The sequence below is a fragment of the Myiozetetes cayanensis genome, unplaced genomic scaffold (assembly GCF_022539395.1).
Source record: "Myiozetetes cayanensis isolate MyiCay16 unplaced genomic scaffold, myiCay2020 scf6-25, whole genome shotgun sequence".
In the NCBI taxonomy this organism is placed as follows: Eukaryota; Metazoa; Chordata; class Aves; order Passeriformes; family Tyrannidae; genus Myiozetetes; species Myiozetetes cayanensis.
In genome coordinates, this window is record NW_026087853.1 from 6340736 (window position 1) to 6368589 (window position 27854).

General features: G+C 44.1%; 1 protein-coding gene across 1 annotated transcript in view; it reads left to right on the forward strand.

The window, feature by feature from the left end:
* Positions 1 to 895: 895 nt before the first annotated feature.
* The window catches only part of AHNAK2 (AHNAK nucleoprotein 2), a 74219-nt gene continuing 47260 nt past the window's right edge, over positions 896 to 27854 (forward strand). Inside the window, 1 exon segment of the mRNA XM_050335587.1 lies at positions 896 to 1211. Within this exon segment, the coding sequence (XP_050191544.1) occupies positions 1157 to 1211 (55 nt within the window). The 5' untranslated portion in view covers positions 896 to 1156.

Here is a 27854-nt window from a genome sequence, read left to right on the forward strand (position 1 = left end):
TAAGGTGGGTACCATAAGCAGTGCAGCCACAAGTGTTGCCTTCCTTGACATAAATGCCGAGGAAGCCAACTTCACCATGAAGCCTTGAAGTCCCTTCCTACCCTGTGCTCCTCACCAACACCACTGCCGTACTCACAGTCAGAAAACAGGGGTGATGGTATGGGCAAATTCCCTGTCTTTGACAGCACTGGCCTCCTGGCTCACGCTGGTTACTCTTGTTTTCTCCTCAGCTCCCACAAGGATCAGGGAAACTTGTCCCATTGATCTCAGTGACCACTGGATCAGACCTAATGCACATTCCTGCACAGCAGCTGGTTTTGGACCCCAGGCTGGTTGAATGTGGAACGGGCAGCATGACTTCCCTGTTTTGTAAAAATTACTAATGAAATGTCTTAGCCTTATAATAAGTTCAACACAGAAAATCTGATATATATTTTGTACTTCTTCATCCTTGGTGGCGGTAAATAGCTGGCTGCAAATTCAAGTTCATTTCCAAAATGTGCCCCAAACCCCTTCCTCTGATGTGTATCCAGGCTTTAAGTATGTGATTTTAAGCACTGACAGATGAGTGGGATCTCCTCTGCTGGCTTCAGGGGTGGTTGGGTCAGGCCTTGCCTCACAGGGAAGTGAAAATCCCAGTGTCTGCTCACCCTTCTTGCACGCTTCCCTGTGTTTTCGCAGGGAAGCATGCAGAATACTGCCGCTCCTGGCTCTCTCCATCACTGGGAGGCTGCTGTGCTCTCGTGTCAGTGTGGCCTCTCAGCTGGAGCTTGGGGAGTGCAGCAGCCAATCGGGCAGCCTGGCAGCCCTGGCATCCTTCATCAATCTCCCTAAGTGTCTTCAGACTCTGTTAGGAACATCCACACCACTCCTCCTCTCTCTGCAATGACCTGAAGCTCCAGCTCTGCAAGCAGTGATCAGTGAGGCATAATGCAATGCAGGGCAGCCCAGAATAATCTGGTTGGCATCCAAGGATGTATATTCACCGAGAGGCTGAGGAGTGTGTCAGCATTTAGTTTCAGTCTAGCTGCACTTTTCCTGCAGCACAGAATCACAAAGTCTCCTCCTCTGGATTGGGACTGATCCTTCACCGGGAGCCTCTGAAAAGACAAAGTTTTCCTCCCTTGTTATTGCTGTACCACCATAACCTACCAAGATGTGTGACTGCTTTCATCTAGTTCTTCCTAACTGGCCAGGATCTCCAGCCAGTGGTGGGCTTACATTTTCTATACTTTTCTGTATTCTGCTTCTGCTTTCCTCTGCTCTGCTCTCGCTGCGACTCAGCCTCCCAGGAAAACCCTGCAGCTGCTGGGGTGTGGCTTTCTCTGATGCTGCATGAATCAGATAAGGAAAAATAGAGTTAAGAAAAGCCTGTCTTTACCTCCTCTAAACTTTCCTGCGTTATGTTGAAGCTATGCTTAAAGAAACCTTTGACTCTGTAAACAAATTAAATTCAGCTGTGTCTAACTTACCTGTTTCAGGTTGCATGCCTTACTTCACGAGCTTGCCCTTCATTTCTCATAGCAATTAGGAAGCAAGCAGCAGGAGTCAGTGCATGATACAGCCCACCTGGCATTTACAATAGCTAAAGCTGTGCCATGTAGTATATGTTTGCTAATTCAATGTGTCCTATGCTCTGTATTCGGTCTGTTGGCTGGACAAAACGGCACTCTGGGAGAAAGGGTTTTTTTCCCTGGGTTTCCCTACTGCAGAGCAGAAGGAAATTAGCAATTTAACCTGTTTTTTTTTTTTTTAAAGGGGAAAAGATACACATTTTAATATAAAATATCACTGAAACAGAACAGTGATGACTGGAGGAATGAGTCAAAGGAGTAACAAAAAACAGTTCTTAGCTGGCAGAAGAGTATCAATAAATTACAAATCTGCTCTTTAGTTTATGCAGAGATTGACCTGTTTTAAAATAAGCAACTTGTAGTCTTAAAGTTGTGCCTACAAAAATGCCAAGAATCTGAAATTTCTACAGTATCTTTTTCTCCCTAAAATATACAAAAAGCTGTGTTTATCTACATTCTGCAATAAATTTCCTCGCTATTTATTCTCGTAGAAGAAGTTATAATCTACAAAACACAGTCTGTAAACATTTTGATAGCCTAAAAGTAGAGAGCTTTTTTTTTTGTTAAAAAAAGTCTGATTATTTCTGCTTTCTTTTGTAAATAGTCAGGATTATATTTTCCAAAACAATGGAAAGTCAGAAACTGCTTGTCAAACTCCCAGTCGCTATTATTGCCTAAGTTGCCTTGTTGAAATCAAGGAGACAACTCAAGGAATAAGTTATATCTCTCCACCCAGCAAAAGATACAGTCCAACGCCCTGCTTGTTACCTGGTGTTTAGATTAACTAATTGAATTGCTATAAGGTTATAGCAAAATGTTTTAGGATTACACTCTGACAGTATTTTAATATGATTTATTCAAAATATATTTGACATAGTTTTGGTGAAAATATTTTCTTTTATAAATGTGACTTTTCCAGTAGTATCATTTCCTTAATGTTTGTCTGCCTGCACAGATTTACTTATTTAGCAAACAAACTAGTTTTGTGGCTCTTACGACTCTTACTATTTATCACATCAGAGACATTCTTGGGACTTTTGGGTGCTACCTAACAGAAACAAATAAAATCAGAGCACTAACAGAGCACTCCACAGAACCAACCTCCAGGCTTTCCTCACGGATCAGCAAAAAGGTTTGGGTTGGATTTTTGGGATTTTTTTTTTTCTCTAAGGAATCAAGACTCAACCATGTCACGAACATGGGTTGTTATTTCTCTGGTACCAGTTTTCTGGTGGTGTGAAAGGATGCTGTGGTGGGTCACACCCAAGGGGAGCATCTTCTGCACTGGGTCATGCCCCAACATCAACTAGATCCCAGTACTTGGTAGGTGCAGAGCAGGATCGGGGCCATGGCATCAACAGCAAAGTCTGAGCTGGGAAAGGATGAGGCAGGGGAAGAAGGTTGCATGTGAAATTTGACAGGCATCTGTTTTCCAAACAGTTATTGCTGATGTTTCTTGACAATAGGTAATCTCTCCCTCAGAGGTCAGGGTGTGGCAGGGAAAAGCAGTTCTGTTTTCCTCAGACAGGTAGGCTGGCTGGCTGCCCAGGCATGTGATATGGGTTTGAGAAAGGAACATCAGCATGGTGATGAGGCAGGCTCATCCCAGCAAGGGTGGAGGAAACCACACCGTGAATCCCACATCAAGCAGTGCGTATTAAACGCCTCGTTTCCTCCACAGCATGGAAAGAAGGCTGGTTAAAAATAGGCTCGTTTTGTAAGCTGCTGTCTCTGCTGGCTATATTCATCTGCCCTTGCTTTAGCTGACTGTCATGATGACACAGGTGAGAAACAGATAAACAAAAATTTGCCAGTTTTCTTTATTGGCCAGGCAAGCACAGGCATGCACTTGGATCTGACATCTGGAGGATGCTGGGAGCATTCTGCTGTTGTTGATGAACATGTTTTTCATGGATAATTTTTGAGTCAGAACAACAAGAAGGAGGAGAAGAGAACGTCTGAATCAGCAAACCGTGGCAATTGGCCAAATCCCAAAATATAAAGGTCTTTCTAGCACAAATGCTTTCTAAACCTATTCTTTAACTTGTTTGGGGCGTCATCTAAATCCTCGGAAGCTAATGGCCATTTTAAAAGACCCCATTCAGTAAGACACTTGAGCAAGTGTGCAAGGCCTGCTGATTGCCACTGGATTGAAGCACAGGGTCATAGAAAAACACATGCCTTAGCCCTTTGCCTGAATGGGCACCTGAACCACAAGATTGCTGCTTCTAAGCTCTTGGGTTCATCTTTGCACTGTGTGAGAATAACAGGTGGGTTCCTGAGATCAGCTGGAGCTGTGAAAGTTCCTGAGCAGGACTCCATTGCAAGCTGTGACATCCTAAAAAACACTAAAAGCCCAGTGACATCCCTTTTTCTCTGATCTTATCTGCCATGCCAAAGGCTGAGTGTCAATGAGCTGGTGAATATGGTACACAAATTTTGAGGATCTAAAACAAAATGCCAGCTCAGTTGCATTTTTTTCTTAGAAATATTTTCCAAAGATGTCTATGAGCTTTAACATCATCTATTCCAGCCCCATTATGAGACAGAGATAAACAAAACCTGTAGGAGCCAGACCCCCAGCTCGGGTGAGGAACACTCTCCTGACTGTCAGGAGAAGCTCTGACCTGGCACACCAGCATATTTCATTTTCCGTCCTTTTACTTCTTTCAGTGAATATAATGTTAAAATGACACAAGTTGTTTCAGTTTCAGCAGACACTCACTCTCTGCCCAGTAATACTTCCCAATATCTACTCTCGTTCTACCCATGGTGACACCAAAATAACTGTGGTGCCAGCACAGACTGAAAGGGAATCTGATTCATCCGGCTCTGGCAGGGAGCTCCCTGCCAGCATCGTGAATCAGGCTCAGTAAATTGCATCCCTCTGGATTCTCTCTGTCTTCCCTCCCTCCTGACTCATCTGCTTCTCTCCAGAGTTTATATTTTTAGTTATTAGTTTCACACTTCTATTTCCAATGGGTACGCACGGGCCCTTTGGTGACTTATGAGCACAAGTGGAAAAGAAACATCGGCATGGCAGAGCCCCACAGGCAACAAAGCTTTCTTTGTCCATCCTCTGTGCAATGAAGTGTGTTGCTGTTCTCCATCTAGCTGCAAGAAACGGGGATGGTATGTACCCGTCAGAGGCACAGCACATTGTGTTTGCCACAGCTTCTGATTCATGTGAGGAACGGACATACCCCAGCAGCAAACCAAAACCAGCTGAAAAATGTTGATTTTTCTTTATTGCTGCATTTCAAAAATTTCAAGAAGGAAGAAGAATCAGCAGACATCTCAAGTCCACTTTGGTAGAGTGCTCTTCCCTGAGCAATTCGAGCTTGCGATACATTTTACCCAGTGGTTTGTGCACCATCTGTTCCTGTCCAAAGCACTCTGGCTGCAGCAGCCTCTTTGCCAGGGCCCTTGTTACTGTGTGAGAGGTGGAGGAATGTGAAGCAAATGCCAGGGAGAGCCCCCACCATCCAGGGCCTCTGGGGCTGCTGCTATTGCTCCTCGATCTGCTGAGTGCCGTCGCCGGAGATAAATGACACCCTCGCTTCAATGTGGGGACCCGCTGCCAAGACAAAGAGTCAAACAAACAGCAGGGCTGGGATTGTCCATACAGAGGAGTGGCTGTAAAATAATCCTGGATCCGAGCTTGCAGCACCCACAGTCTCCCAGTGCTGGTGTGCTGGTGTCCTGTGCAGATGAGGCGTTCCCCAGAAGCTCTGTGCCTCACGCCCTTGTCCCAGCCACAATCCCATCCCCAGTGCATCTGTCCCATAGCGTCTGCCAGTGCAGCCACCACGGGTAACCTGGACGTGTGGGGTGCTCAGGGCCCATTACTTAGCAGTGGGATATCCCCACGAGATTTTTGTTGGCAGTGAGGTTGCAGGAGGGTTGTTTTCTCCCTGGTCTAACTTAGAGTGTACCTTTGGGGTACACTTTGGCAGTCAGGAGGTGCAGGAGAAGGGATAATAAACAGTTCCCATGGGCAGTGTTGATGCGAAAGAAAAGGCACACAGAGCTGGTATTCTGCACAAGGGAGATTCCTCCATCCTGGCCAGCCCGTGCTAGAGCCTGTTCATCCTGGGAAGTGAAGACCACCAATCTCTCAAACACCAACGGATTAGCCTTGTCTCAAGGATACACCCCTGCCTTTATGGCAACACAGACAATTACATAACTCTGTTCAGTCATGAGACACAGATGAGTTTGAAAATGCCTACCGGATCCAGATTTTTCTAGGCTTAACCCTATATGTATACTAGTAGGAGATACTATGACTAAATAGTAGTGTCTCTGTACCTTGCTGGCGTAACACCCTCATTTGGTGTCCAAGTATCTTTGGGGCCATAAGAGTTGCACAACTGTAACCTTTCATTCCTGTGTCTCCATTAGTTTGTTCCTCTACTAACCCTGCCAGCCCATGTGCCTGCACAGAGCCTCGCCGTGAGGAGAGCAGCCAGGTTTGAGGTTGGAGTAATTAGTCCTGGCTGTACTTGCAGACTTTTCTTCAGTACAATTGCACCATTAGATTTTTATCAGTGTGACTTCCTCTGTCAGAATAGCCTGTAAAAAAAAAAAAAAAATTAAAAACAATCTATCTACTTGTTAGAATTGCTGTGGGAGAAATATTAGTAAATTAGTGCTAATAAATGAATTGTAATTACACGCCTGCATTATACATACACTCTTTTACCTGCATTTAATGCTGTGTTTGTAGAATTTGTAAGAGACAAGAAACAAAACTGTTTCATCTGTCCTTCACTGCCACAGGGCTTTCCATCTCACCTCAACACAAACTTTGTCTAATGAAACACACAGCAGACTACCAAACCAGTAGTCTAGCCCAGTGTGAGAACATGACACGCACCTATGGACAAAAAAAGAAGAGGAAACAGCTCTATCACCTTCACCCTTTTCTTAGGGCACAGAAGGCAAATGCATTGCACAATCTGGGAAGTTTTCCAGGCTTATATTTTATCTTTAAGTTCATGACACAGAGCATGGAGCAGAATGCTTTAAGCTATGGTGGCATCAGGTGTTGTTCAGGAGAGATGCTGTGAATGTGGATGAATGCAGAACACATCAGGTTCTTCATGCTTTTGTTTTTGAAGTCTGGCAGTACCAAAGCAATGTTCAGGTTGGACTGATGATCAACATCAGTAAATCCCTTTGGAACTCAGCAGTAGCATCAAAGGGGTAAATCCACCCCTGAATCCTGAGGGACCTGGAGCCTGCTGCCATGGAGTGGAAGGGGAAACGTGATAGCCCCCAGAGAAGCCAATGCCATATGGAGCGGCTTGTCACAGACAGTCATATTCAAATTTCCTCTGACAATATTTAACAAAATGAAAAGAAAGGATTCCTCCAACAACCCCAAATTTTAAACGACTGTGACATGGAAAAGACTCAGCACCCATTCTGTGGCACCCATTTTTCCAGTGGGATCAACATTTTGGTAGAACAGGGACAAGAGACAGGGACTTTTCTTTTGAATCGTATTGCTGATTTTGAACTAATAAATTCAATGTGGGATTTCACCACAGCCAGGCTGGACTCTTGATATGTGCCTCTGAGAACATTGCTGCCTTCTTAGTGCCTCACCCTGAAAATGATAACCCTTGTCTTTATTGGTCTCCTATATTTAATTAATGGCTGAAAAGCACCTGGAGAAGGTTGAAGTAGGCAAATTATGCAACTTAACTCCATGTCTGATGATTAGTATCACCATTCCCAGACTACAATCTCTCTTTGATATTGGGAACAGTAGCGAGAAAGATGCTGACAGTGGTGACATTGGTTTTGGCTCTGGCTCATGGAACGTACAGTCATCTCATATCTTATAATCCCAATTACACCAGCAGATTTACTCTGGATTCACACTAGTGTAACTGGAAGAGGTAGTTGGACAACAAAAAGCTTTAGTAAATGGGGATTAAAGCTATGATTAGAAAACCAGAAAGGATTAAAACAGAAGGTACAGAAATGATGAAGAAGGTGAGCCTTAGCAGCAGAGTGTGAAGAAGCTGGATCTCAAGCTGCTGTGAAGGACAAAGCAATTGGTGATGTGGCCCAACAGTCAGAGTTTCTGAGCCTTCAACAGCTGTTCTCTGTATTTCAGAGAAGGGAGAACAACACTGTAAGAAAAGAGAAGCATGGTTGGGCTTCAGTCCCTACACACATGAGGAGGAGCAGAAGAAAACATGGGACTTGGAGGAAGCTACACAGATCCTGCATCACCAGAAAGGCAACAGTGGCAATAAAGGGAGGAGGAAGAAAACATCCTAAGAAAGCTTTGCCATGAACGATCATGAAATTATGTCAAGCAACCCATAAACAGTCTCAGGGAAAAGCAAAATAACAAGACTTTTCTTGTCTCACTCTCTTCCCCTTTGTGTCCTCTCTTAATCCAGAACGACCTCAGCAAAACAGCACAAGAATAGCTGGGTTCCACCTAATTTGGTCTAAGGATAACTTACCTCCTCCCTACCCTATTTCCAGTTCTTTGCTTGACTTGTGTCATGCTTGTCTCTTGCACTCTGATCTCTGTTCTGTGCCACAGCAGGAGTGAGCAGGAAAAGCAGAGATGTTAACCTTTTCCTTGTAAGCAGAACATGACTGGTATGAGGGGGAACACACTCTCTTTGCTCGGCCACTGGCAAATAGGAAAAGCTGCCATTTGCATGTCACTACGCTGATTTCCAAAGGGGAAAAGTTTATAAAGGAGAATATGCTTCTCACCACCATCAATCCTGCAATTAAACTGAACTTTAGCAAAATATTTGCTGGGTTATGTAATAGAGGCAGATTACAACAGCTTTCCACATGGCTGAAAACTGCAGTTTTAACCCCTGGACAAACTGCCTTGTGGTAGGTAAAGACAAGCAACATCATGGGGCTGTAAGAACGGTCCAGCTCCAACAAACTTCTAAAATGCATTTTGATGGTCCACCTGATAGAATCACTCCAAATATCTGAGCCCGTTTTTCCTCCTGATCTTCTTGGCTATGCGTGGCCTTTCTGTCTTTCTCCCTGCCTCTCCCTCTGAGCAGTCTCAGACTATTCCTCCCATTCCTCCAGGTGCTTCTTTCTCCGTCTTCTCACCCTTGATAGCTTCTGAGGAATCCTTGGAGATGCTCCCTTGCAGCCAATGAGTTTTCAGTGTCATCCTCTCTATGTCCTAGCCACCCCTCCTGCAACTGCAGGTGTTGATAGTGACCTCGCTATTACCTTAATTCAGTGATCTGTGCCAGGACTGGGAGCAAAGATGTGGTAGTTTTGGCTGCAGGGCACTGCAGAAACCAAGGTACAAACCCTACTATGACATTAACCCCAAGCCACCATGTCTTCTCAGATGTTCTGTGCATCTGCTGGATCAACCTGCCATAGGCAGAGAGCACCTTCTTTTTTCAGCATGGCCTCAGTCAGGGCTTTGAAGTCTCTCTGTGTCTGATCAGATGTTATTTGGGCAGCAAAAAAACCCAAAAAACTGGAGAGGCTGAGCATTGTAGCTAATTAATCGAGCCAGAAAGACACAAAGAATGTTTGAAACTGAAGAGAAAACAAACGAAGTCTTGGCGAGCACTCAAAAGCAAGGCAGGCTCTGCAATCGGCCGCTCAACACGCAGGGAGGCTCCTGAGGGTTTGCAGAAACATGAGAGACGGGAGTGGCCTTTGGGAAGACCTCACCGTGCAGGGCTCACATGATGTGGGGCGGGGTTTGGAGCCAGCACCTCCCCATTGGCCCCACCCTGGGACCTGGGTGCATGAATGACCCAAAGCACCTCATTCATCTCAGCAGGGACAGCTGTCAGCCAGGAGACCGAGACCAGGACCGAAACCTGCCCACGGCTTCCAGGTAGGAGCTCCCATCTTGCAGCACACCTTGTTGCTTTGCCTTGTGCTGCCTGGCTGCTGATGTGCAGGAGGAGAGGCACCTGGTGCCCCCAAGAAGATGCAGTGTCTTGCTTCTCTGAGCTCGTACCACTTCAAGACTTTTTACCTGTGTGTCAGATTTCTTCTCTCTCTTTTCCCCAGCTGCTGGGGTCTGAAAATCTTGTTGGATGTGTGCTAAGGTGTTAAACTGGTTTTATTTCCCTTTGCCTGGTATTGCTCTCACGACAAGCAGAGAAAAGTAAGATACTCCCCATCCTGGCAGAGCAACCTAGGTGCTGCTGTGGCATGTACGTTTGCTTCCTTTACAAATGCCTGCAAAATAGAGAGTGGCAAGGAGCTTCTTGAAATGGTTATGCATCATTGAACTTAACTGGCATCCACCCAGGCCCCCAGATGGGAGAAGAGGAGCTTTTTCTAAGCCCTTCCCACATTCTTGTGCAAATAGAAAGGATGAATGATCACCATCCCCAGTGCCAGACAGTTTTCTGGGCCAAATTCACACACAAACCTAAGAAAGCCAAGGGGAACTGAAACTGGTGTAGCTCTCCCTTCCTTCCGCTTCTCGCAATGACTATATTTCATATGTTCAAATCCTTCTGGGATTGCTTAGACTGACTTTGTGTAATTATTTTCATCCTTGGATTAAACAGGCCAAATATGTAAGCTGGATCTCAGCTTGCTGAAATCTTTACACCATATTTTGTCCCTCTGGCATATATATTACACAGCAGCAGATTGCATTCAAGTAGTTTTTTCAGAATAGAAGTCTGTCTTGGCTTAAGGGTGTCATTTTTCTCGTAATTCTTGCTGCTCTGTCTTGTATGGATACTTCAAAGGATCATGGAAAGATTCTAACCAGGTATCAACCCACGCTGGTATCCTCAGTCTCACACTTCTCTGGACTTGGAGCATGCACAGACTTCTCAGGGTAGAGGTTGGGGGAAAGGTGTGACTTGATGCAAAAGCCTTTAGCTACACCCTTATTGCTACCAACTGTGCTTGTCCTTCCTTGTTTGTGATCACTGATGAGGTGTGCAGATTCATGGATGTGCCCAAACCTGAGGGATATCCCTGTTTTCAGAATAAATAGACAGTGGTGAACTGACATTGTTGAAATGGCTGATTGAAATGCAAGACAAAAGGATTCAAAAGGCTGTGGGACCCCTGGGAAGGATCACTGGCTTTGAAATCAGCTTTTAGTTGCCTTGTGAGATGTCAGTAGGTGCAGGAGGAAGGGTGGCCATTCAGTGTATCAGACTGTGTGAAGTCCTGAGTCCATCCTGTGTGGAGACACAGTATTTATGTGTTATGAAATGTTCAGCGTGTTCCATCTGCCACCAGGTCAGGGTCAGCAGGTGCAGTCAAAATTAAAACCAGTATTTTTTTATTTGCACCACCTTTCTTTCTTCTGGAAAAGTGCCACTTTAAAAAGCTTAAATCTTTCATGAGAGAAAATTACTTGCTCATAGATTTCCAGGCTTTCCAGGGAAATTACAATAGTCTGTGAAATTCCATCTGTGGGTCCTCTGTATATTGGTCATTATATATATTGTTATATATTGTATATATAACTTTTGGCTTGAACACTTGAGGTCTAAGATAGGAATTGTATTGTTTGGCCATCACTGGAGACACCTTGGCTAGAGAAGCCATACCACACAATTTATTCATCTACTATCAATATACGCTCAAGTTCTTTCTGCAGGCTCTTCTCTATGAACTTGTGTGCTAGTGGCATTTGTGAAATGCAGCTCTGGTAGGTAGAAAATGCACAAGAGGCAAATCTTAGCTACAGAGATGAGAGGATTCTTTCCCACCAGACCCATCTCTCCAACACTCCCTTCCTCCTTGTTCCACCTCTTAAATTCCAGCTTTTGCATTGCTCACATCCGTCTCCAGGAGCTCTTGAGGTTTCCATCACGTTTATTGCTCAGTCCAGGTGAAGATGTGCTCCAACCTGTACTTAAGCCTAACCCCTCCACCCTACACTTTCTGTCTGTTGTATCCTCTCTCCAGGTTTACCATCTGCAAGATTTGTCCCAGGCAGAGGCTGATGTGCTGCCATCCTCTCCTGCCCCAAGGGATGGGTGTTCCTGGTAGGGACGTGTTCTGTCCAGAAACAGGGAAGTTGTACTGGGGAACAAGCAGGACCACTGAACTAAGTTAGGTAACTGAGAATATCTTGCCATGGTTGGGAAGGAAGGGCTGCTTCAGGCTCCTGTCTGTCTCATGTTGGCTGTATCCAGAGAGCATACCCAATGTTCTCACCATCTTGGCTCTGGCACTGTTCTGCTGTGCCCAGCTCCTGGTCAGTTTGGTCTTCATAAAAGGGCTGTTTCTTAAAATTAATGAGCAGCCTTGCTGGAAGGCCCTAGGTAACATCTGGCAGGATGACTTTTTCCTTTTGCAGCTCACTGGATGATGATTGTGGGCCTTGAGCTGCTGATTCCTAAACCTGTTCTGGTTCATAGGCACCCCAAGGGCTGTTCTGCAGTGCTGCTCTGTTATAACTTGTTCCCTTGTTAAAAGCCAAAAGCTCCTAGAGATTAAAAAAGTGTAAACTAAGAAAATGAAAGACTAATGCTATACCTGAAACTCATCTCTTTTCCCAGCTGTCTTTTAAGGTCTCAATAAGGCTTCTCCTCTGTGCAGTCACCCAGAACCATGCTCTTACTCCTTTGTCTCACAACCCTTGGTCCTCCTCTCTCCAAGTTTTCTGGAAAATTAGGTGGGTGCTACAGAACACAAATAAATCTTGGAAGCTATTGTTTGCATCTGCACTCTCCCTCCTTTCTCCAAATCAGTGCAGGGAGTTAGATTTGCAGCTTGGTTGAGATTTAGGCCTTTCTGAGGCTGTGAATAAAACACTGTGTGCAATATCCAGGTCACCTGGATTTGCTGATTTTGCACTAGGCTCATGCTGCTGTTTAAAAGTGAATTGGCTGCCCTGCCTCATCTCTTCCTGGGTAGCATGACTCACATTAGAAACCTCCTCTTGGGTATCTAATAGCTTTATTATGGGGTGTGCACATGCAACATCTTTTTGATGGTCTCAGAGTTTGGTGAGATGTGGTTAGATTTTCACAGAGACCACACATGATATGATAATAAAACTGACTAACTGGGCATTTGGGGTGTTTCACTCCTTCATTCCTTTACTAGTTTTAAAGTTTCAGTTTGTTGCTTGGGGACTTCGCATCGCCTCCAAGGGCTTCTGGTTTTCTGTGGTGCATGATCAGTTTGGTGATAGTTAATGGGTCCTTCATTTCTCGCTGAAAGATCTGTAAGGAAGGAATGACGTTCAAAATACAGGAGAGGAAATTAATTCTTCTTCCCCAGAGAAAAAAAAATCCATTTCTCTTTGAGTGAGAATTTTATATCTGAATATAAACCATGTTTCGTTTGCTTTTCCCTCTTGAAACTTCACTGCTCAGCAGAGAGATGAAAGAACCTTTACAGCAAGGAGTGAGAGAATAATCAGACAAGCCAATCTGCAGCTTTTCTGCTGTGATTCCTTGGAAAAATGGACTATATAAATATTCTAATGCAGGGAAAGAATAGTCCAAGGCCACAGCATTATGGATGCGTTTTCAGAATTAGTCTTGGAGCTGAAAATGATGAAAGCAAGGAGAGCAGAAAGCTGTCTCTGAGGGAGTCATGCTGGAAGCTCTGAGCACCCCATGCAATGTGCAGTCCTTCCAGCTTCTCCTGCAGCTCTGCAGGAGGCAGGTGGTGGTATTCATGCTTCTTACAGGACCCCTCCAAAGGAGAAGAGCTTGGAATAGAGAGTGAATAAGAAACCCTCGGAACCTAGATAGCTGGAGATGAGAGAGGAGGGAACACAAGGCAAATCAAATCTGGTTAATTGCTATGTTGGTTTTGCGTGCTAGGCAAAATCTGTTCTGCCCTCTTATCCCCATGTTCACGGGGAAAGAACAGAACCCCACCTCCCTCAGCCATCTGGGAGAGCTGAAAGGCACCTGGGGAAGCAGACACGGGGAAGTCTAACCCAGGGTGCATGTGCATTTATCAGGACCGAGAACAAGCCAAATGTTGTTACTGAGGTAAATTATTAGCCCCTATAGTTGTACTTAATTCTACAGAGCTACAGCCCTACACCCAGTGAGGCCCATTTTCCACACAGCATGAATCACTTGCTCGGTTTTTGTGCTCACTAGTTTCACGTTTTAATTTTCCATTCCTCTGGCTTTGCTCATGCGGATGAATAATGGATCATTTATAATACATCAACAATATCAGAGCACACGATTACGGCCTCGCTCCGTGTAATCCCTTCAGACAGTTCGCAGAGCACGAACGCCTGTCGTGCAAAGCCACATCCCATTTCCACAAAGAAAACAGAGGGGGATCCCAGCCTGGCAGCTTCTCCCCGCTGCCACTCGAACAGCGCTCAGGAGCTGAGTCATGAAGCGGAGCCCAGAGTAACAGGTGATTCCTTTAACCCAGGGACAATAATCAGCTGTGCTAACAATTACAGATGGAATTGGGCTTCAGGCAGTAGTTTATCACAAGACACCCTGAGCCCTTTTATTGCTGTAAGTAAAAAAAAAAAAAAAAAAAAGAGGCAGCCCGGGGACTGAGCCTGTGCTGTTTTCCCACAGCGCTGCAGGATCGGTGCTGGGTACTGTCAGCATCCTTCTTATTCATGGATACTGCTTAAAGGATGACTTGCTTCTCTTTGTGCATCCAAAGATCTTCATCAAGGACTAACAAATCAGACTTGAGCAGGTGATGCTAGTTGCAGTTCTGCTCTTCTATTTCCTTATTACACCTTTTCCTCTGTCATCTATTTGTTGAATATTTGGAAAAGGAATAGTTTCCTGAAACCAGGATTTTGAGTCTGGAAATCTGCAGGGCTAGTGCTGCTTAACTGAATCACTCTATACATAGGATACATCAGCAGAAGAAGGTGATGGATCATGTGTCTGGTTAGTGTGAAATTGGAAGCCTTCACAGAGCTGCTTGTGAGCTGTCACATGCGTTTGTTTCCTGAGTCACTCATATTACTCAGAAACATGGGTTGGGATGTGGCACGTGGGTCTGCCCAGACAAGACTCTGGTCCGTGCAGGATCCTGCAGCTGCCAGAGGGGCTCAGAGGGAGTTCAGGACTGTGTGAGCAGAAAGGATCACATAAGAGTTACCATAAGGAGCACTACAGCCTCCATTTAAGTTACTTGAGCAAGAACTTAGCAGTGGCTAAAAACACATTTAAAAATTTCCCCAATAGCTTGTCTTTTACACATTCATCTATAGGTATACTCATTTTAAATAAGAAACTTTTCAGAACAGTTTTTCCCATTTTTTAAACCCAAAAGTGTTTAAACAAAGCTAACATAAGTAAGCTGACCAAGCATGAGATAGAAAACAGCAGAGCTACATCCCCTCTCCCTTCTCTTTTGCTATTGTATTTTGTCACTGATCAGTCCAGGTACTTGGGATTCTTTTAATGAATAACCTAATTTTTATTTCAAATCAGATTAAGAAAAAGCTAAACTGTCAGTAATTCTTGATTTAGCTTTCCAATCCTTTCATGAACACTGTGTAAAAATCTATAAAATTCAGTTCTCCTCCTAGTCCTGAAATACTTTCAATACTTTTTTTTTTTTTTTTTAGGAAAAATAAAACTAAATATTTTTATTTACAAGCAAAGAAAGACTTAAACACAAGCACTTCTGTGAGATAACAGATTGTGAAAGAACAGGACTCACTGCTGGCAGTGTTCAGATTGCTGTGCTCCCGGAGTAAGTGCTCGTCTCTGCTCCTGACCCACTTTGGGCTCTACAGTCTTTCTCCTCAGCCTGTGTTCATGGGGTTTGCATCAGCAACTGAGAGCACTTCTGCTGTCAAAACTCCACAATATATATATATATAATGTCACCCCTTAAAAAATTATGAGTTATTTGCTCTCACTTCATGGATTCCTGTCTATTGGCAAATGCAGCCAGATCCAACATAGCACCATGTGCTGTGCAAGACTGAGCAGCGACTTTGTTTGCCATTAGCATCACTGTCAAATTGGGAGGGAATAATTATTACACATTGGGTTTATTTCTTCAACCAAGTGGTTGGCAGCTGAACTCCCAAAGACACCAGAGCAGTGGTGGGGAGAGGTTCATTTCAGAGTGTCACAGGTACCAGGGCTCCTTTCTCCTCTCCGCTTTGCACACAAACGCCACCTTGCAACTGAGCACTTCATCAGAACCCAAGGGAGTCCTGTTCATACTGATCAAGCTGATTTTCTCTGCCAGCATCATCAATCAATGGTTTAAATTCAATTTCTGGATGTGTATCAAGGAGTTGGGCAGTTTCAGTAACCTTTTACTCTTCTGGGCAGAGAAAAAGGTGACATGAAGTATTTCTCACCCCTAACTGAGGTCGATTCTGATGTTCAGAGGGAGAAAGTCAGGAACAAAGCATTTAAGGACTCAACCTCGCTGCCATTAAAGTCAAAGGCAATACTCCATCTGATTTCAGTGACAGCAAATGGGATGAAAAGTCCTGAAAACGACAAAGCCCCGGGGTGCTAAGGTACATGTGCCAAAGATCCTTAATGCCCAAAGATTTAATTCCAACTTTGAGGATGCTGAGAACTGCACAGGGTAAAGCCAATAGCATCACAAATGCAGTGAGAGGAGCTTTTTCTTACTCTCCTTTGGCTGCTCTTTCCCACAGTTTTCCTTTCTGGGGCACCAGTGAGCCAGTTCAGCTGAATAAGCTTAAGTGCAGAAGTGAGATAACTGCGCTGATTATCTGATTTTACTTACCCCGTACTTCTGGATTTTCCCTTTCCAAGGGAAGGCTTATTTGTAATAGGATGTAGGGCTTTGAGGTGCATTTCATGTTGTTGGAAAATCAGTCTCAGCTCTGTAAGGAAGCAGGAGACTTCGAAGGCCCAGATGGAATTAACCTAAGGTATTTTCATCTCTCACTGATGTTGTTTACACAGGGCAAGCCAGTCATGAGTGGTGAATAGTATATTTAAAACGAGGTCCTCTAACACTTGGATCCACCCCATCGCTCAGCTTAACAGATACTTGATACCGATCGAGTGACTCACTTCATTAAGAAATAAACCCTGCTGTGTTGCTGACATCCCACGGCAAACAGTGAGCCCCATTGTCATCAGCTGAGTCCTTTCTCTGTGCCAGCCCACGCCCTGAAGATGCACACCGAGTCTCGGGCACAGCAGCAGCACTGACCCTGTTTTTCCATGGTGGTGTGTGCCAGCCACGGGCACAGAGCAACCCCTGTGTGCGTGAAATACCCTCGTTTAATGCCCAGACTCCCTGTGTGCCCCTGCAGTGGAGGGGCAAAACAGGGGGAGCATTCATCACCTGGAGGAAAACAGTTTATTTATTAGCAAGACAGGAACTGGTGCTTGCTCGTTCCCCATTTGAGGGAGTTTCTCCTGTGTTTTGCATTCACCTGGGCTTCTTGCTTTTGTAAAAGGCAGCATCTGCCAGCTCCTGCCCACCGAGCAGGACACAGGAACAGCTGCAAGTAATCCAGTAACAGGTGGCATTCCAGATGCACGTGAGGGTTTAGATTAAAACAGTCTCAAGAAAGAAGTAACAGTAAGGAATGTCCTGTCCCATCCCGCCCCGCCCTCTGCCCCGTGCCCAGAGCCATTGCCAGCAAACAGCCCTTTCCTCAGCGAGGCTGTGTGGGCACAGCCAGGTCCCCAGGTGAGTATTTCCACCACCAAAGCAGGTTTCATCAGGACCCCGAAGCCAGATGAAAGGGATTATTTCAGTGCAGTTCCCAGTTACTCCTTTATCTGCTCCCCTTCAACAAATGCACTAATCACTGGTTCACTAAATGCCGTGGAAACCCCAGGGCACATAGTGAGATCATCTGCCAGGACTCTTTTATTTTAAGATTTTTGTTCAAGAACTGTTCTTAAGGCTTCGGAGAGAAAAACAACAAGGGAGGGTTCACTGAGAAGCATTTCCACAGCTGGAAATAGACTGTCATAAGCCACACAAGCCCCCACAAAACCCAACAGTTTATGCCCCTCCATACAGGGACTGGTAAAAAGGAAAAGAGAAAAAAAAAAGGAAAAAACCAAAACAAAAACGTAGTGAAGCATCTGAAATGTGTTTTGCTATAACAGATGGAAACTTTTGCTTTTTCCAAGGGCATCTGAGCTACTACAGAAATATCTATTCGTTAGATGGTCAAAAAGCACAGAGTTTGTCAATGATTTGTTCACAATTTGGCAGTCTTTGGGCTTTTTTTCCCTGGATTTCGAAACTGGAGAAAAATTACTGACTTGGTGATAACCAAAAGTACCAAAGCTGGAAAGAAAATGCTTAAGGCAGCATAATGACATTGCAGAAAGAGAAATAGTTTGTTTCAAACAGTTCTTTTTCAGATGCTTGAGCATTACCACCTAGTACAAACAGGTTATTCATGAGTAATTAACGCCTATCTCTACAGCTTGAAAAGATGCTTTTGTTTTCTTGGTGTCGGCTATTTGTCACTTATATTCACTTTTCAGGGAGGAGCCCGGGAGTGCTTTCTAGACAATATCACAGGTTTTGAAATAGTAAAATAATAAAAGTCCACGGTCAGCCAGTGCTGAATTCCTGTTGAGCCGGGAGCTAAAAACAACAGAGAGAAGGGAACGAGATGGTTGGGGGAACATAGAGTAAACATTAATTAAAGCCCTCCACGGCACACAATTCGGGGATGAATCTCCACCAGCTGAGGTGGATGTTGATGGTTAGGTGCCCCATAAGGCAAAGGTGTGTGAAGAGTTCTGCAGGTGATGGCTCTGCGCCCCTCTGCTCTGAACGATCTAACAGGAAGGCAACAGCTCCACGAGGACCATGGTTTTTGTACGAGCCTTGCTAATTATAGCAGTTTTCCCCCAGGTCCGTGGCCGTGGCTGTGTTGCCCCTTGCTCTGGCTGGCTCCTGGTTTTCTGGTTCGTTCTGTCCAAGCTATTTTGGCTGCACAAGGTCAATGCCAGCACTGTCAGGGCCAGTGGAAATGCTTCTGGGGGACAAAGGGAGATGGAGCATGTGCCCGAGGACAAAGTAAAAGAAACTGTCCGGAGCGAATTAGTTTCCTTTTTCTTTTCCTCCTGTTAGCTAAAGGGCTGGTCTTGAAAAGGTCTCGTTTGGTTTCTAAATAATGCTTTCTCTGTTGTTGTTGGGGGTTTTGTTTATGCTGGTTGCAGATCAGCATTTTTAACGTCCTTTTTTTCTTTTTTTTTTTTTTCATTAGCAAGAGTATTAACCACTAATTTGAAAAACTATGTATGTAGGCATCCCAGAAGAGAATGTTTGACTTTCTGAAAATAGACCCTGGGTTCCTCTGGGCTATTTTCCCTTGAGTTTGGATTTTACTACTCTATCCCTGCAACTGTGTAGTTGACATTTGTTTATCTTCACAAAGGAGAAATGTCTTACCATGCAAAATACTAGCAGTTGCATGTTGGTGTCATTGCAGCATGCAGATAGTGCTGGTAGAATCTACCAAGAGCAGGTAGACAGAGGAGCCTCTTTTGAGTAAATTCTCAGATGAAAAGGTTATAAAGAACACAAGACTAATCTATTTGGAGGACAGACTTCAGTTAGGTTACAAGATACATGAATGACACCCATTCACTTTTTTTTTTTTGGGGGGGGGGGAATTCCTCTGAATTGACTAACTTCAGAATGAGGTCTTTGAGTCCAACACTGAAGCTTCTTAAAAGACGCAGTGATGGAACCTCATTTCCATATCTGGCGCTCTCTCTGTTTGTGGGGTTATGTGTCTACCTGGAAGAGTTTTATGCAAAAAAAAATATTGAAGCGAATCAATCATATTAGTGGCAAAAGAGAAGAAGTTCAGAGGAAGTTTGTATGCCTGGCCTAAATACCTTTTTTAATTCAAACTAAGCAACTGTAAAACAGATAAATACATACATTTTCTAGTTGTAACAACATGCAAGAGTCATGAGAGACAAAGCAGAGGAGTTGTCTATAAATTGGTGATTAATGTTACATTTATCTTCCTTTGGGCTTGAACTGAGAGTTGGTGGCCAGATCCCTCCACAGCCATCCATTCATTCCTTTCATTGCCAGTCTGACATTCAGTTCCATCTACCCCTCTACATCTTCTGTTCACAGCGATCTTGGCTTTTCCTTCCTTTTTCTTTCTTCTGTGGTTCCTTCTCGTGGCAGCCCATTTTTCTTTAAGCTGGGGGTCCTCAATTTTTTAACTCTTTTCTGAATTGTGCAGATAAGTTCACTTTCTTTAGCTGGTCTTCTCTGCAACCCAGTCTTGTCTACTTGTGGAATTTGTGGCTTACTATTTTTCCCTCAAATATTTAAAGATTCCCAGTTGCTAAAACCAAAAAAGAATAGCAATGATCACCCTTGCGTCCTCCACAATAAACTACAGAAATTTGTGTTTCAGAGCATGCTTTAGCATAATCTCAGGGAACATGTTGTCTCTCTCTCTTTAGGCCAAAGAAAACACAAGAAAACTCCCGTTGTTTTCCATCTCGTTTTTCAATTACTAGTAAAGCAGCACACTCTAATGTGTAAGTGTAACATCAGTCCATTTACAGGTCAGGGTGTGAATAACACTAGTAAAAGAAAGCTTGTGTCATTCAATTGTGTGTTCTCAGCCTTACCTGTGAACAGGGTAAAGAAAACAACGTTGTAATACAGGGAAGTTGTGAAATGGGGTTAGGGGTGGGATAGAGAAATTTGAGAATCAGTGATGCTCCCTGGCAAGGCAGGAGAGCAGAGAGGAACATTCAATATTGCCGCAGCACAACTCAGAGAGATTTATCTTTTAATATTTAGATGTCTATCAAGAAGAGTAAACATGAGGGCTGCTTGGAGTATGCCCACTGAATGAGTCATCTCTGTTGTGCTCCAGTCACTCAGAGAATTGGAAATTATCAATCTGATAGCATTTTTTTCAGCAGCTCAGTAGACAAACAGTTGATTTGATAAATATTTAAAAGTAAACCAAGTGATCATTATGCATTCATGTCAGTCAAATAATGTTGAAATAATTTGATAGTCACAGAACTGCACCATATTGGCTGACAAGAGGGGAGATTTTAGGCTTGAAGTTGCGTGGGGATAGATCTCTGACACAGGAGTTGTCTTCACTGGAGTAAGAGTGGCAGGGCACTGCTCAAGACATGTGGGCTTACACCTCCAGTTCTGAGATGAAACTGGAAAAAAGCCAGTGACAATGAACGTAGATTTCCCAATACCATGAAAAAGAATACAGTCATTTCTTCTAGGTTTATGGAAAAAACAGTTGGTTTCTCTCAACTTAGGCAGGGTTTTGTCTCCTGTGGGCTTTAAAAATTCTTAAAAGATCGAAGCAACGCCCATCCATATATTCAGCAAAGACAGCTGAAATACAGCATTGGATGGGGATGGAGCACACACTGCTGCTGTGACTCCATAGCCTGTGCCCTTCTGAGGTGCTGCTGCTGGCACTGCTGGCTCTGGAGGGACGAGTCAGATTTCTGCATCCAAATGAGCTGTCTCCACCATCATCAGTTCACGATGTAGGTTGGGCTTCTTGTTTTTGCATGTCTGTTTCTAAAAATATATGTTGTTTGTCAGGATGTTGAAAGATGGTTCAGAAAGGCTGGACCTCAGTATAGTCCTAAAGACTGGGGATAGACTTCTCTGGGTGGCAGCAGAGCAAGCCAAAAGCTTGCTGTTAGAGAGGTCTTGTTCCTGTTCCCAGCCATCTCAGTTTACTTTACTGCTGTTGACCTCACCTCAGGAAGCCTTTATTGCTTCTGGTTGCCTCCATCCTCGAGGCAGCTGCGGGACGTCTCTCTTGAAGCATGGAGTCATGGAACAGCTTGGGTTGGAAGGGACCTTGAAGATCATCTAGTCCCAACCCCCCCTGCCATGGCCAGGGACACCTTCCCCTAGACCAGGTTGCTCAAAGCCCCGTCCAGCCTGACCTTGAACACTTCCTTGTGCCACCTTGAAGAGTCTCACATGCCCTGTGCTGACGCAGTCCCATTGCCTCATCTTCCTCTGTTGCAGCCTTACCTCCCTGCATTGGCTACAGCCAACCTATTTTTTTTTTAATTTCTTGATGTGGATGCCACACTCATGAGGAGATAGAGGTTGCGTATGAACTGCATAGTGCTTCACAACATATTAATTATATGTTATTACCTATATAATATGTAATCACATAATATTTATGATTATATATTATACATTTTATATAGATACCCAGTAGAATCATAGAACAATTTATGGTGTTATTCAGTTCATATGCTAACAAACCACATATATTAAATAGATAAAATTATGTATGGTATTTACAAATTAAGTTATATATGTGATCTATAATTAATATATAATGTTTTAAAACATATAAAATATACATTAATTGCACAAATTACAGAATTTTCTTTAATATAAATACTGTAGTTTGTTAAGACCAGCTTTCATAAAATGCCTGTGTTAAGTACCCACACAGGATGGAAGCAGAGCTCTACACTCAGCTTTCCCTCTCGACTTTCCACATGACCTCTGTAGGAACCATGTGTGCCCATTCTACAGTTGGGTCCAGAAATCCAACATCTGCAGAATTTCAGGGCCAACAGCATAAAAATCCCTACCACAGCATCTGCCTCAACATGAAGTGAGGCTGACCTGTAAACACGGGGGTTTTCCTTTGGCTGGTGTGTTTTTACCCTGCTCTGGGGTGTTGGCAAAGCAGCTGGAGCGATTGCAGGACACTCCCAGGGCTGCTTATGTGTTGTTTGTAATTTGCACCCTCTCTCACCTCACCCCTATTTGACAGCATGCAAACGAGCAGCCAAATGCCTCCGTGACACACGGAAACCCACACTGAAATCTGTTGCTCTGATTTTTCAAAGCTTCAGGGAGGAGGAGTCAAAGGATCAGTGGAATTCCTTAGAGAGGGAGGAATCAGCTGGACTATACATTTCTTTCCTATACATGGGGTGGAGAAATAGAAACAGGTGAGAGGAGGGGCTGGGAATTTTCATAAATCCATTTCTGCTGGCGCTGAGCAGCTTTCTTCAAGTGCAGAGTAGCAGGACAAACAGAGAAGCCAGCACTAAAGCACACTGGCACTCCCACCCTGCGGGCCACCATTCACTCGGTGTAAGGACTGTCAGCTCAGCATTCAGGGATTTTTTTTTTTTTTTTTTTTCGGAAAGAATTAAACAGCTGACTAAAAGTGACAAGGAAAAACGACCTTAGAGAGGACGCTAAAGCAGCCTTGAAACCCCTTTGAACCGCGCTGTTGTGACAGGCTGACAGTCTGCATCCTGTGTGTGTGCTTGCTTGCATGAGAGTTTACTAATACGTATAACGTTAATTACCCGGTTATGTCCTGGAGCAAGGCTGGGAATGAATTTCAGGAAAAGAGATGTTTGTTTTGCGCGGGCGCCCACATCCCATATACTTTGAGTCCCGCGGAAGTTGCCCCGCATCTCCACCCTGTGTACGCTCGTGCCTGGCGCTGTAGGCAGTGAACTGGGAGAAGACACAGAGTTTACGGAAACCCGTGTACCCCCCATTCCCCGGCATGGAAAGCCTGACCAGCAGCAAGCCCAGGGTCTGTGCGCCGCTCCTGCCTCAGCTGAAGCCGTACAGCTGTTGCCTGAGCAGAGAAAGGGATTGGATTTCACGGGCTGTGTAATCTGCGACAGTGCTCTTTGGCTCGGGGAGAGAGCAACGAGCCTCACCCAGGCTTAGCCATCCCCTTTCTGCCCGTAGAGGAACGCCCCGGTCGACATAGAAGGAAAATTGTTTGCTGAATTTCTGCACAGCCCTCTTTCCAATTGCTGGAGAGAGAGGGGGAGTGAGAGAGAGTTTAAGGCAGGCTCTGCACTGGTGTTCTGGGCTATTTCAACTTCAGGGCAACTTTAGAGAACTTCACTTATTTTTGGTAAGTTTTTTTTGGGGTTTTTTTTTTTTTTTTTTTTGTCCTTAAAAGACTAACCTCTCTCTCTTTCTTTCTTTTAAATCTCTGATGCAGATTGCACAAGTTTGCAGTAGATGATGGGCTTTTTAAAATGCGGAGAGATGTGGGTGTGTGCATTTTGCGTCCTTTGATACAGAAACTGGACTTTCTGATTGTAAAGACACAATGTTCCCAGCGGCTGGACTTGATAAGCGAAACCTGAAGATGCTGTGTGTTAAACGATACCTCTGGGGGAAAGTGTGCCCACAGCTTCAACCAAGGTGCATCCCACCTGGTGTAAAGCTTTGCCTCTTTCTGGTGTATGGGAAGAGGTGAGATTAGGGACGGACAGCTGTGTTCAGCCTGATAAAAAGTTTCTGATCCACGTTTTTAAAGCAGGAGTTTCAAGCTTGTGCACTAAGCCTCCCAAAGCTTTCAGAGGGATGTTGGTTTTTCAGTCCTATACACACCCCTCCATTCAGTAATCTCTATTCCAGATCATGCACGCTGTTTTTCTTATTTCCTCTGTCTATATACTTAACCCATCGGAGGATCTCAAAGATAGTGAAACTCTTTTGTAGTGCAAAGACCCAGTCCCAGTTGTTGCAATGAAATGCAGGGTGCAAATAGCAATTTTCCTACAGTAAAGTTAGCTTCTGATGTGTATGAGTTTTCTGTTATTTATTTTTTCCACTAGATATGTTTGGGTTTTTATAGTATCTGTGCTTCTACGAGAGGAATTTTATTTGTGTGGATATTATATCTCAATAGATACCATTTGCAATATATATATCTCTCAAAGTATACTGACTTGGCACTAGGATCTCTGAATGTTCGTGGAATTTGAAACTAAGATTAACCTTGAAGCATTTAAAAAGCAGATCCTTAACCTTGTCAGTAGAAGTTGGATCCTGTAAGTGTCCACTGTGAGGCTGCTGAGGCTAGTTCACAAAGTGCTGGGAAATGCGCAGGGTGAAATTATTCTGTCCACCTGTCTAGGTTCTGTGCCCCATCCATGTACCCTAATATGTTCCTGAACACATGAAAACAGATGATCAGAAGTAGAATTTGTATCTGTAGCCACCTGTAGAGAAAATGAAAAGTACGTTTTCTTAAAGCTTTGATTGAAAAGAGAGAAAACATTACTCACGGGAGAGAAAGGATCAAAAGTCACTGCTACAACAAAAATAACCATCATTCTTTATAATTTATGACACAAAAAGCACAGAACATTGGAAGGTGACTTGTAAGAGACATAGTACTTAGCTTATGATCACCTGTTGCATGCATGAGGGAAAACCTCTTAAGTATGCCCGTGCTATGTCTCTTACTATAATAAAGAAAAACTGTAAGAAATTTTGCATATCCAAGCAAATCAGAAGTAAATCAGCTTAGAACAGCCAATTTGCTTCCAAAATCTCTCCTAACACAGGTCAAAAATCAAGCATAAAAAAGTTTCAGATGTTTAACAGCACGGTAAAACCTGTAAAGATCTCAGAGTTTACTGGGTTTCATTAGCTGTGTTTAAGTGACTGGAACTTTTAATTGCAGAAAGCCTATAACAATGGAGTTAACAATAACTCCTCGGCAGTAAACTGAAAACTATAAATCTGCGCCAGGCGCTCTGCAGTGCTGACATGCTCCACGATGGCTGGAGCTTTTCTGTGGAAGCATGTCGATTTGTTAGCTAAAAACTGCATTTTACTATCTTTGGTGTGGCACTCTCGTAAAGTAAACTCTACTATTAGATTATGGGGCTTGTGTAAATCTCTGACTGAAGTCGGTTTGACTCCAGTCAGTGCTCGTAAGCAATCCATCAAGGATGGCTGCCTTCCAACCCCCTCTGCAGCGGGTGTTAATGTCTTTTCAGTCGGACGGGGCAGCGGTGACTTCTGGCAGTGCCTCGCCAGGGGTTTGGAGATGGCACGTATTCTCTGCTTTTAATTGTCTTGGACCGCTCGATCCGTATTCACAGAACTATGAGGTCAACGTGCCTCTATTCGCTTTTGGCTGTACTTGAAGCTCATCACTGAAACAAAATCCAACAGTCTGTAATACAGGGTTTTGGGAATAGCTGCGATCTGAGTTAACCTCCTGTTGGCTTCGGTGGGTTCGGTGCCCCGTGCTCAGAGGCACCCTTCCCCAGGGAGCCGCACCACGAAATTCCCGGGCACTTCACTTAACATTGTCACTGTGAGTGGAGAGAGCAGGGCATACAGCAGGCGAGGGTGAAGCCACAGGAATGTATATCCTCTTGATTTGAACCTCTGAGTATAGAGCTTTGGGTTGGTTTTTTTACTCAAGTTTTCTACAAGGCCAAAGAAGTCAGTTCATCCTATGCAAGTGTAAAACACTGAGGGATTTTAGTAAGATTTCTTTTCTCAGGGTTCCTGACATTTGGAGACCTAAATAATCAGAATACAAGGCAGTTTATTTGAAAGGTGTGCAAGCTTATAATCTGACTAAATATTTTAGTAAATAGATTCAATCTATTTTTTACATCTGGCTGTTTTTGCATTCCATAATGTCACTTACATTAGGGAACAGCAAAATATGCCACTGCAGAGTTTTCACCTCTGGAAAAGCATCTCACTGTGTTTCTGGGCTCCATACTGCAGGTTCAATACAAGTCAGTAAGGCTGCAAAAGGCCTCATCATTAGCCCTGTTCTGAGCAAGAAGGGGACTGGCCCTCTGCACCAGCACAGGCAGACCCAGCAAGGGCAAGCATTTGCTTTCAGGCAGTTTACCATGTCCCTGACCCCTAGTTGCACTAAAAAATTCTTTTCCTGACAACATCAGCTAACAACTACTGCCTTTTCTGCTTCCCTTAGCTCTAACTTCCAATCTGCCCAGCAGGCTTTTCCCTCCACAGCCAAGTGGTGGAGCAGCACTGAGAGATGTAGGGGATTCAGCTCTGGATGGAGCTAAGATTAAACCCTTCCAGGACTAGGTTGCTGTCTCTCCACATGCAACAGACATCAAGGCAACACTCTTGTGGCAAAAGAGGTCCTTTGGATGACTCCAGCTGTGTCTAGCCATGGTGTGGGAGTACTATGGCTGCACCAAGAGAAATTTGCTAAATCCATGCTCTTGTTCATCTCACTCCGACATTCAGAGTCAAGGCTGGAATTCCTTATTTTATACTGAAAAATAAAACTTCAGGCTAGGAGATGACCTTTCATATACTCAGTACTTCCTATCAACATGTTTACTTCCTGAAAGGAGACTACAGGTAGCCAAATATCTGAAAGTGACTACTGACTTACTACAGAGAATGGGTCTACAGTTTTCTGTCAGAGAAAGGGAACCCATGGGTTCACCATCCAAACCTGACCAAATGTGTAGTCCAGAGTGACTGGAACAAGTCAAAATATGTTAAGGCTATTATGCCATGTAAGTAATAAATAGGCAAAGATAACTGATAGGGGACCCATCAGTTAGGGACAGCAGCTCTGCAGGGAGCGAGTCCCAGGCCATGGTAACAGCCCAAATCACAGCAAAATTCCATGAAGCAGGAATGCGAGTGCCTGAAGAAGAGCAGGCACCAAGCCCACTTCATCTGCCCAATAAAGATAGCAGTGTCTTCAGAGGGCAAAGTTATCTGTTTTTCAAAAACACAAACAAGGAGATAAGGTTTATATGATTTCCAAGCCTGCTGATAAATACTCAAGACTCCAAAGTCACAGTAACTGCTCTTCACTGCTGGGCAAATGTTGTTTCTTCTCTGTAGTTAAGAGAACAAACACCACTTGATTTTGATAGTGGTGATCTGTGCCTGACATTCAGAGAGTCAGGGCAGCAGCTCTTATCCACGCAGCCCTCTGATTTTAAATACCTTTCTACCTGCCCACTGACCTCCCAGTTCTTTCCCCTGAAGAATGGTATGTTTGCAGCCTCAGCCAACCAGCACTGAAAAGCAAAGGTTTCAAACTGTACACATTTCTTCCCATTTCTACAAGTCCTAGCTAAATAGTCTAATAAACTATTATAGCTATAAAATATTCCACCTTGCAATGAAAGCTTCTGAAAGCTCACACGTTTTATTAGTCCAGATATCCCCATTTTTCCTAAGATTCCCATACTCCATACCAGCCCTAGAAGGTTAGTGTCATTCAGGTTTCCACAGGTCCCTTTTTCATTTGCTTGCTGCATGATTTGTCCCAACTCTTGGAACTTTGACTGCCAACCAGGCACAATGCTCTACTTGTCCCTCAAAATAATTACATGAAGGAGCTTTTCCTTGCCTGCTGTATTTGTCTTTTTAGGGCCAAAGAACCGGCCCTAGAACAGTTATTTGGAGGAGCGAAATCCAAAATGGGAATTTCATCCTGAAGAAGAAAACTCAAAGGGCATGCTTGCAGGAGCAAAAATTCAATGGGATAGTAACTTTTCTATGCAGCAAGAGCGGCTTTAACCAATGTTTGAA